Source organism: Triticum urartu, chromosome 5A, assembly GCF_056163025.1.
Source record: "Triticum urartu cultivar PI428250 chromosome 5A, HENAU_Tu73, whole genome shotgun sequence".
NCBI classification, from domain to species: domain Eukaryota; kingdom Viridiplantae; phylum Streptophyta; class Magnoliopsida; order Poales; family Poaceae; genus Triticum; species Triticum urartu.
The window spans coordinates 539,920,984-539,932,109 of NC_141877.1; the positions used below are offsets into that span (position 1 = coordinate 539,920,984).

The 11,126-nt window shown below is 44.6% G+C and overlaps 1 protein-coding gene, 1 long non-coding RNA gene and 1 pseudogene across 3 annotated transcripts; 2 read left to right on the forward strand and 1 right to left on the reverse strand.

The window, feature by feature from the left end:
• The first annotated feature begins 1,466 nt into the window (after positions 1-1,466).
• On the forward strand, positions 1,467-2,895 carry LOC147972636 (uncharacterized). The gene is made up of 2 exons (XR_015603482.1): positions 1,467-2,319; positions 2,487-2,895. It is a non-coding gene; the product is annotated as an uncharacterized LOC147972636 (long non-coding RNA).
• A 313-nt stretch (positions 2,896-3,208) lies between these two features.
• Positions 3,209-4,541, forward strand: LOC125556591 (cytosolic sulfotransferase 7 pseudogene; annotated as a pseudogene).
• A 277-nt stretch (positions 4,542-4,818) lies between these two features.
• Positions 4,819-9,801, reverse strand: LOC125556592 (uncharacterized). Of its 2 annotated transcripts, none has more exons than XR_015602617.1 (2): positions 8,169-9,801; positions 4,819-6,366 (listed from the first exon to the last, which is right to left on the reverse strand). XR_015602617.1 is itself a non-coding variant. In XM_087521560.1 (2 exons), the coding sequence occupies exons 1-2, from the start codon at positions 9,691-9,693 to the stop codon at positions 6,354-6,356; spliced, it is 1,176 nt and encodes a 391-aa protein (XP_087377686.1). In that variant the 5' UTR covers positions 9,694-9,801; the 3' UTR covers positions 4,819-6,353. The 2 variants fall into 2 exon arrangements, 1 of the variants encoding a protein (XP_087377686.1); XM_087521560.1 differs by having other exon boundaries at positions 8,531-9,801.
• Positions 9,802-11,126: the final 1,325 nt, after the last annotated feature.

The following is an 11,126-nucleotide window of genomic DNA, read 5'->3' on the forward strand; positions in this document are numbered from 1 at the left end:
ACCCCTTCAATCCATTTTTCTATATATTTTTCATGGTAGCAACTTGATTTCTGACTTATAAAAAACTTATTTGATTATAGCAAACCTCCTGTTTTTTGCTTTTTTAGGTTATGGTTATGACAGTTATGTAGAAGAGAGACCATATTTACCCTTCACATAATTGAGTTTTAGACTCTTTTTTGCCATCGCAAGGAATTAGGGTTTATTTCCTTCATTCTCATTCTTCATTTGTTGCCTTTCATCAATCTTTTATCATTTTTCCTTATTTCCTTTGCCAGTTGTAGTCATTTTGTTTGTCCCTTTTGTTAGTCTTTTTAAATACCTTTTTGTCCCTAAATTTTTCCTGACTCCTCAATGCTGACAACGACAAGACTCGGACGAGTACACGATAGGAGAAGGCAATAGGAATCGCACTGTCGCAAGGTGTCGACATAGCCAAGGAGTCGTGGGTCCTTCGCAACACACGGTGGATCTGGCTGGTGCATTGCAGCATGGAAGTCGAGATCTAGGAAAGCCACGCAACCACCGTTGATAGGAGGAGCTAGGAAAGCCACGCAACCACCGTTGATAGGAGGAGCAGGGTTGGTGGATGAAAGATCTGAGCAGTGACCAAGGAGCATAGAGGTGGAGGGCCGGGTCGGAGCAGATGGAGTCAAGTGTCTGGGATGGAGAGGTCGATGGAAAAGAGGAGAGTAGAGCCGTGATCGTTTGATTCCCATAGCTGACATTCATCGCCGCCGGCGACAACCACTGGCGGCGGCGATAGCGGTAGTCGACAAGTGTTCTTGGCCGCCAGGGCTGGGGGTGTTCCAGTGCCGCCCCTTGGAGCGACAAGGGAGCAGGAATCTCCCTCTTTTTATGGACACACAACTGACGTCGAGGAGGAAGGATCATGAGATAGAATCATGTTGTTAACTATGGATGGATATTAGACATCATGTTCGATAAAAATATTGTCAAGTCAAGCAATTATTTTATCACTATAATTTTTGTTATTCCGTGGCAACGCACGGGCAATCAACTAGTATGATGTATGTTTGGTCGTTGCTCTAGCCTCAGATCCAAGAAATCTGTTCGTTTGTCTATTTGACCAAAATAATCTATGTTGCTTTAAAATCCAGTAAACAAACAAACAACTTCGATGCATGCCCATGTCTTTTAGTTTCACTTGCATCCAATAAATATAATTTTGACACTTGTTGTGTTGGTGTGCTGCTCAATTATCTCCCATCGTGTTCTGTACTAAATATGAGGAAATAAGATGAGCCATGTATTTTTGTTTTCAAGAAGATAGATCATAACTGTTGTGTGATAATTATTATTTTTATATCTTTCAGTAGGTTTTATATTTCTGCGGATTTATGTGATTGGACCCTATCTTTGATTTAGTTTATGAATGTACATTGCCAGTAATGCATTTCTGCTGGTCCTTTGCCAGGAAAGCTTACATATGCCCAAATGATACATAGAACTGCAGATTTTACTTCCTAATGCAGATGCCGTACTGATTGATTCTCAGCTAAAAATTCCACACCAGACATCTCATTGTTTTTGTTTCTTCTCAACCTAATGATTACAGTTCTAGGAACAGGGTATAGCATATCCATAAATTTCCTACATCCATGCCCGTCTTATATACTCTTGGGTGTTCATATACTCTTGGGTGTTCAGTCACTCTAATCAACTAGGTCATAATGGAGCAGAGCCGAGGTAGTAATCATGTACAGTTATATGCTTGCTTGGTTGCCATTAAATCACACCATCATGTCTGTAAGGCAGGTCATGTGGCTCCCTATTTTATCATGTCCAAGTCTTGAGTTAACTTGATTGCTTGAAACAAACCTACATCATCAGAAGTTCAAAACTGAACCTGTATAAAAATATCGTTTAAAGGAAGTATAGTGTTGTAGAGGTTAGACTTTGTTGAGCCACATGTGTTGTAGTTTGTGTATAACTATGTCATGTAAACGGAATAGTCTTAAGTAGAGGTTTATCCTCGATGAGCTACATGTATTCAGTATGTTGTACTGATCGCCTGTTTTCTTTGGTGCAGCGTTGACTGAGCCTATTGATATGTAACGAAGAACTCTTTACTCTATAGAGTTGGTGCAACTATGTTAGGCTTATCCGGACCTGGAACTAAGGATTGAATTCTTTTTCCTGCAGATACAGTGAATAGGTCGACAAGTGCGAGCGCGTCAACACTGTCAACGATGACGATGGCGGGTCGACTTGTAAATGAAATGGTTACTATCATGACTGTACTGCATTGGTGTTATGGCTGCCACCTTCAGCTACTGTGGGTTCCGCCACGCCCAGGTATGCCCATCATCATTGCCTTTCTCTGGATTCACTGCCCCTCTTGGTTTCTGATTATTGTTTGTTCTCATATACTCTCGAATTTCCATGAGTGCGATCTGATGAATAAGTATCCCGTGTCTGTGGCAACTCGCATGGCCTGATCCGGAAGTACGGGTGTGCTGCAGGCATTGCTTCCGCACAAACATCTCCCAAAGGGCCAAAGCTTAGGACAATATGTTTTGTTTACACATGTTTCTTCACCTCCAACTCAAAAACTTGCGGAAGAGAGTTTTACATTAGGCGCTTCTCTGTCCAGATCCGTGGCCACCACATCGCCATCAACGTCGGCGGTGTTCTGGAAGCGGCGGGGCGGCGGGCCGCACCTTGCCCATGTTGTCGCCGACGATCCACCTGGACGACGACCGACTGAGAGTTGCCGCGCGGGAACTACATGTTCGAGGACCACGGCTTGCGCACTATATTTCTTATCTCTGTTTGAACTATGTGTGCCATACAATGCTCTATTTTTGAAACCTTGTTGTCAGTTCCTTTTGAAATACTATTATCTCTGTTATCATTGATTTTTAGTGTCTATACTATTCCTGGTAGTGTGTATATTGTTAGACTGATATTAGTATCTATACAGTCATTGTTTATACTTTCTTCTTGATCTCATGTAAATATGGTAAACTTGTATCCAAAGGCATAACCAAAAGAATAAAAAAGTCAAACCCAAAGAATAAAAAAAGACAGTGGAAGGCACCACCCCAACTTCTTAGGTGGCGCACCCCAATCACTAGTGTATCATCACATGACGCACATGACGGGCCCCTTTGAACTACCGATCGTTGCAGACAATCGGTCACCAACTTGTGCTTAATTAACCTGATGAGAATATATCTCGCACTCTGTTATACACGCAGTATTAGTCTGGACCGATCGATCAAAGCATCCGACTGGACGCGCAAGCGCAAAACACACATCAGTGAAGCAGAGCAGATTATCCATGGCTTCTCATGGCGATGCGGGGTCACAGGAAGTCACGCCGGCGGCACCAACGCACGCAGGCATGGCCGAGCTGGTGCCGGCGCTCCCACTGGAGACGCGGTGCCCACCGTTCGCGCTGCGGCGATACGCCGGGTTCTGGCAGCCGGAGGGGATGCTCAGGGGGACGTGCTCCTTGCCAGCTTCCCCAAGTCCGGCACCACATGGCTCAAGGCCCTCGCCTTCGCCACCCTTCACCGCGACGCCCACCCGCCGTCGTCCGACGCCGACCACCCGCTCCGCCGCCGCAACCCGCACGACTGCGTCCGGTTCCTGGAGGTCGACTCCGCTCTGGCGCACACGGACGTGGACGCCGTGGCGGCCGAGCTCGAGGCGCTCCCTTCCCCGCGCCTGCTCGCCACGCACCTGCCCTACTCCCTCCTCCCCGAGCGCGTCGTCTCCGCCGGCGGCCCCCGGGTCGTGTACGTCTGCCGGGACCCCAAGGACGCGCTGGTCTCCTCGTGGCTCTTCACCAGGAAGGCGTCGGCGAGCGCCGGGGTCGACGGGGACGCGTTCTCGATGCAGGAGGCGTTCGAGCTGTTCCGCGAGGGCCGGTGCTGCTGCGGCCCGCAGTGGCGGCACGTGCTCGAGTACTGCGAGGCCAGCCGCCGTCGCTCCGGTGGCGGGGGCGAGGTGTTGTTCCTGAGGTACGAGGAGATGCTGCGCAACCCGGCGGCGAACCTGAAGACGATGGCGGAGTTCATGGGCTGCCCCTTCTCCGAGGAGGAGGTGGCGCGAGGGGTGGTGGACGAGATCGTGGATCTTTGTAGCATTGAGAAGCTCAGGAACATGGAGGCCAACAGGGACGGGCGGCGGAATGTGACGGGCATCAGCACCGAAGCTTTCTTCCGGAAGGGGGTCGCCGGGGATTGGAGCAGGCACATGTCGCCGGAGATGGGGAAGGTGCTGGACGAGACCGTGGAGGACGCGCTCCAGGGCTCTGGGTTCAGCTTCGCTGGCTCAGCTCCGGCGAGTCACTGACCACGGACGGGACCATTGCCATTGCCATTGCCAAGCACGGCTTATAAGTTGGAACACATGTTTTGTGGTGACCCATGGATTTGAGGCGCGAGTTTGAATTCCAGCTTCTTGCTTCAAAGTTGATTATCTTGCAAGTTTAAGCAGTAGTTTGATAACTCATTTCAAATGTTTCTTTCTCAAATTTCCGAATCATTCCAGTTCTACAATTTCAGTCATCATTTAGCACTATTTAAGTACAATTCCGTGAATTTTCGAGAGCATTTCAATTTTTCAAATCCATTTAAATTTTATTTCATCGTGATTCTAATAAATTCGAAATGCATTTCAATTTGTTACAATTATGCATTGAAATTAATTACCGTCTTCGTTCAATAATTTTTCAATATTTAATTAATTTGAAATATATTTCAATCATGTTTTAGTAAATCTAAAAATTATTTTCAAGTAATTTAAATCATGATTCATTTAATATTTTCAGTATTTAAGTACAATTCTGAGAATTTTCAAGTGCATTCCAACATTTCAAATACATTTAAATTTTATTTAAACATGATTCTATAAATTCGAAATGCATTTTGTTTCAGTTATGTATTGGAAAAATTATAGTCTTCGTTCAATAACAGTTCAATATCGAATGCATTTGAAATATATTTAGTTCATGTTTTAGTAAATCTAAATATTATTTTCAAGTAATTTAAATCATGAGTGATATATTATTTTTAATTACGATAATGATTTGATTAATTGATTTTTTTCCAAATGCATTCAATATTTCTATACATTTGAAGTACATTTGAGTCATGACTCAATGTAGTTTCAAACGCATTTCGGTCAAATGTTTTAGAATATTACTGAATCAAGACTAAAATGTATTTCAAGAACTGAAACGGAATTTGAAAACCGTTGCACTGCACTTGGAAAAAATGTGAAATATATTTGAATAGACCCAATGATGACCGAAATGCATTTCAAAAGCAGTTGAAAATGTCGAAATGCATTTCGAACATGTTGTAAAGTGTATTAAGATAATACTAAATCACAGATTTTTTGTGAAATGTATTAAAATATTAGTGAATCATTAGAGAAAGTAAGTAAAATGCATTTAAAAATAACTAAAAATTGCACTTCTGAAAAATGAAATCAAATAATTGAAATATTTTTTATTCAATTATTATTTAAATCTTTGCACAAGTATGTATTTTGTATATATGTGTCCGGTATACCCCTCAAATACTTTAAGCACTGAATTATTATTAACTCCTTTTCTTTTATTATTATTAGTATTCCTATATCTCTTCCCTTTAATTTGTCTTCCATGATTGCAGGAAGGACAATTTGCACTCTGCAGCCTTAAAGTTGTTTTCTCCGTCAGCATCAACACCTAACCACAAGCAGCTTCCTTCAGTAGGACTGCTAGATGCATCTATCTCTCAGATTTTTATTTTTTTCTACTGACTTCAGTTCATCAACACTTTGTTCTCTTACCCCTCGCTAGTAATGATCGATGCATTTGCCAGAGCTTACTGCTGCATATACCATGGGTCTCTCCTTGCTCTGAACCAGCACACTAGTACATTTTCTGGGCCTCAAAGAAACTTTCTTTTACTATTACATTAGAGAAATCTATCGCTAACTGAAACATATTTTACATTTGTGCTTCTCTAAATTTATTAAGTAGCCAAGCAGTGGAACCATAAGACCTTGAAGCAAGCAGATCCGACAAGATAAATACTCTGCATAAGGAAAGTTGCATAGGAGTACATGCTCCGGTTACGGACGATACTTCGGTGCCTTAAGGCACCTACCTTTGTGTCTATGACATGTGGGCCCAACAGGTGGCTGGCCCACATGTCAGTGACCCAAAGGCAGGTACCGAAGTTGCATCCTCCAATTATATGGTAATTAAAACTGCTATAAGGTACTAGAGGAAATACTTCACACCGGCATAGCCGCATAGGTACAATCCATGTCACCCATGTCATTCACGACGTAGGTACAATCCCTGAGCTTCCTTGTATCTTCCTTCTTCAAGTTGCGTTTCTGTTTCAAGAGAAACAGAACAAAGTTCAGCATGGGGATAATTAAGTATCTGAATATCAAATGAACAAAAGAAATCATGCAACAAAGACAAGTGGCTAGTACAACAATAGTAAGTATCATGTATATATGCTCGAAAGTCAAAATAGCATTTGTTTCGACAAATTTATATCTATACCAATATAAAAAGACCCAAAGGGGCAGATCTAATTAATCTCGGCCATCAAATAATGTCAATCCGACAACCTAGACTGCTTCAATGTCGAGCGCTCAACACGTTTAGTGTGCAGTTAATTTCATATCAAATATAGTGCTAATCACATAATAACACGCAAATAATATCCTACTTAATATCCACATGCACTTAATATACTTCCAAATTGAGGGTGCAGTTAATTTCATGCCAAATATAATGCTAATCACGTAATAACACGCAAATAATATCCTACTTAATATCCGCATGCACTTAATATACTTTCAAATTACCGTGCATTGCACGTACACATTGACTAGTATTCTTAAAAGCTTCAGGGTTGTAGGTTAAATGCCTTCAAATCCCAGACATGTAATTTTCCATTATATAGTGTGCAGTCCAGTCAAACAAACCTCCGATCATAGAAGGGAAAATGCCATGCAAGCATAAATTACCCGCAGTTAACTTGTATTATCCACTGGAAGGAAAATTTTCATTGTGATATATCTCAATCAAAAATCTTGCATAAGAAATATAGAATCCACTAAGAAAGTATGCTTAGAAGCCAATATTCTGAAAAATTAACATGTTGTAAACTTGTGTAGGTCCAAGTTTTACTTTTGCACTTAAAGGTGCTGGGTAGTTTAGAAAAAAGTGATGCAGAATGATGGTAAAAACAGTGATGAAGCAGAATCCAAGCTAAAACACCAAGCAAGTCATGTATGAGCACCACTAAAAATATAATAATTACAAGGCTGTAATTAGGAGGAACAAATTCAGAAGAATGACATATGCTGCCAACAGAAGTAAACAATCCCTGGAGCATTCTGCATCCCGTAGTCTGATACTTCAGTACATCTCTAGCAAACGGCAACACAACCATCAACACTGTCAAATGTAATTTTATAAAAACAAATGCTATTCAAGCAGATTCTTTGACTTAGGGGTACATCAAATTAGAAGGGAGTCATCTGTAATCTTTTGGTAACCAGGAAATAACTTTAACCCATACCACTCTATTCTCTCTTATCCATCCACATCGTCCTTATCAACTTGCGAATCATGACACATGTCCACCCACAAGGTGTATCTTGTGGGTGAACATGTGTCATGATTAGCAAGTTTAAGTGTTCCTTGTGGGCAGGGGCGGAGCTAGCCTAATGCAAGGGTATGCAATGCATACCCAATATTTTATACAGAAAAGTTTCAGTATATATGCTCATGTATGCATTTATATAGTGTATGACCATCAGTTACGTACTTTTTTATGAAAGAAAAGGAAGACACAATCATTGCTTGGTTAATTGCTCATGTATATATGCTCATGTATGCATTTATATAGTTTCAATATTTAAATGATTGCTTGGTTAATTGTGAGCACAATTTTTTTATGAAAGAAAAGGAAGACACAATCATTTCTCGCTTTTGTTATGTTATTGTGATTCTTCTTGTTCTGCAATGTAACCAAATCACTGAAGACACATTTGCTACAAAGAAAAAAATTATAGTTTAATTGGTATTATTGTCTACTCCCTTGGTCTCAAAATTTATACTAAAGCTGTACTAAATCAAAGGCAGTACTTTTGGGATTGGGGGGGGGGGGGGGGGGTACATTTTTTTATGTCTTGCATTATTGTACACCAAAAATATATTTTTTGACTTCGCATACCCATGTCGAAAATCCTGGCTCCGCCACTGCTTGTGGGCCACAGTACCTGTCGTCGATAATACAAAAGTATGTCCCCAATAATGACCAAAAATGAACACCTTGTATTATTATTAGAATACACAAGTGATGTCAATTCGTCTTAGAGCAAAAGCACTCTCCAATGTCGCTTAAAATATCGTGAGGAATCAGTCATATAGCTAACACAATTTTAAAATAGTGTGATGGACAATATATACATTACAAAACCATGTAACCTCAACAGGACCTATGTAGAGATCATCTAATATAAAGGCCAGAAGACGAACCTTGCAGGATCATACTTGACCGCGGGGAATATGGGAGGCCAGATCATCATAAAAGGATGAATATCACCGAAAGGAGTGCTTTTGTATTCATACACCTTACGCAGTGTCCTGCACCTGATATCCAAGTGCAGTACACATCCACCCATCTGCAAGAACACAAAGTCGCCATACTCCACCACCTGGTCCACGAGAAGAACAGTATGCCCATCCTTGATTGTGGAATCCGACTTCCTCAAATTAGCACACATTTCATGCAGACAGATGCTATCGAGCAGCAACCAGTTGCCCCCCTTGCGGAGCCAGATGCGGAGTTGAAACTCCTTAACATGGATGAGATATACACCAGAAGCATCACCGGCCCGTGACAACATGGTGGTGCCTCCGTTGCCATGCTCCACTCCTTGTGGAAGCTGAACAATGGAGAAACTCGAGGTCGCCAAATCCAAGACAAGAATGTCGCTTGGGCCTGCCGCCATATAAATTTTATTGCGGACGAGCACAGCTTTTGGTGTCGAGCGCGGACGAGGGAGTTGGCTTATGTCCAAGAGATGATGCCTGCGCCAGGAACCATCCTGCATCATGTATACATGCATCCTAGATTCTCGGTTGCTAGACTCCACATACACGTAGTAGTAGGACAGGCCATCCCCTTGCTTGGAGAGGACTTTTCTGAAAGTGCAGGAACTGCCGAAGGAGAGTTGAGGGCGTGGGAGTGATGGAAGGATGGCCAGACCTCCCCCATGGCACAGCGGGCTGTGCACCCCAAGAGCGCTCTTGTCTGTGTACAAGGTGACGAATACGCTGCCGTTCCGACAGTCGAGCATGCCGGGCGATAGCCTCCGGTAGGGGCTGAAATTTGTGCGGCGAACGATGGCAGAGAGCTCCGCGGGCTGAGGCAGCATCCGGACGAAGGTTGGTGGAGCGGAGTCACAGTACCTGTCGTCGACGTAGAAGCCGAGGAGGCGGGGCGGGTGGAGCTCGCGGAAACGGCGGAGGAAGGCCGGTTCGGAGGCGTGCCCCAGCCAGCGCTTGCAGACGAGGGCGGCGCGGACGAGGGTGGTGGGGAAGCCGATGTGGAGAAGGATCTCTACGAGTAGGTCGTCGTCGTCGAGCACCTTGGATACAATGGCCGCTGCCGGCGGCGTCTGGCTGCCGCCCTCCATTTCTGTGGGTTTGGGCGCACAGAGGGGATCGAGGGTGGATGGTTGACCAAGGAAAGAGCCAACGGGTCGTTCTCCTGGGCCTTGCTGCTTGTCGTATCAGTTGGCGGCTCTGACTGCATATGTTGGCTGTGCAACCACAAGAACCCGTCGTGGAAGTAGTGAAATAATCTACGTATTTAGGAGTGATTCGACGACTAATCAGAACCCGATGCTAAGAATCGGGCATATACAGAATGAAATCTATGTCGCACACGGGCTGCAAAGGCTATAATTCCATCTTCAAGCAGCATGTCTGTTGTGGCCGGCTCACAGCAAGAAGAAGCATCCCAAGAGATTTAAAGCTGGTTAATTATAAGGGTTCATGATCCTCAGTGCTGGTTGGTGGTTTGTTGGGTGTTGACATCTTCAGAGAAACTGACTTGCGCCAGACATGCAGGGAGCTGTACTCCCGTCGTAACGTTGCCGACAATAAGAAGACCCTCTAGTCTCTAGACGAACCTGACGAAGGCCATGCGGCAGCACGTCGAGGAGCTCATTGTGCCGCCAACTATATCCGTGGTACGTTTCTGACTAACACACTTTGATCATTTCAAGGGGAAAAGAGTTTTTGACTGAATTTGGTGTTAACTGCATCTTGTCAGATAATTGGACTTGTTGTCTGGCTAGGGCTGTCAAGGCCACTGGCAGGAGGGCTCCATCAACTGACAGCCTCACCGACCCGTATGCACCACTGCCCAAACGCCAGCGACGGCCCAACCCAAAGGTGCATGGGCCAGAGTGGGTGTGATCTGCCAACCGCTCCCTATACCTACACGCTGGCATAGAAGGGAAGACTCATCCGAATATGGCTAATCCTAACTGTTTGCGCGCGCAACTCGAATCGAGTGGATCACCGAACCCGGCGGCGGCGGCTACTTGTTCTTCCCCTTTCTTCCTTCCCAATTCGTGTACCCCAAATTGTACCCTGAATCACCACTGAATTCGTATGAGAAGTAATAGATCGAGAGGACTACTACTGGGCTGTTAACATCTGGTATTCAGAGCCTCTGATATGCATCCTGGCGCACTTGATCGAGACCAGGCTGCAGAAATCGATCAAGGACCGGATCTCTGCCATGGAGCCGTCTTTCAAGGACTACTTCGACAAGCTCACGGGCTCCCTCGACGCGATCCATGCCGACATCCGCGGCCACACCGCCAAGCTCGACGATCTGGCTCAGTGGCGGCCTGATCTGGAGAAGCGCGTGGACCAGCTCGCGGTCCCAGTCGCCGAGCTTCAACAGGCGCGACCGGCTCCGACTGCAGAAGGGCAGTCCGTGACGGCACGCGCGCCGCCACCACCTACTCCATTGGTGCCTCTGCGTGACCACGTCGGCACCAGCAAGAGCGCGGAGGGCGACGCCCTCGGGTCAATCGACCACGGCATCGACGTC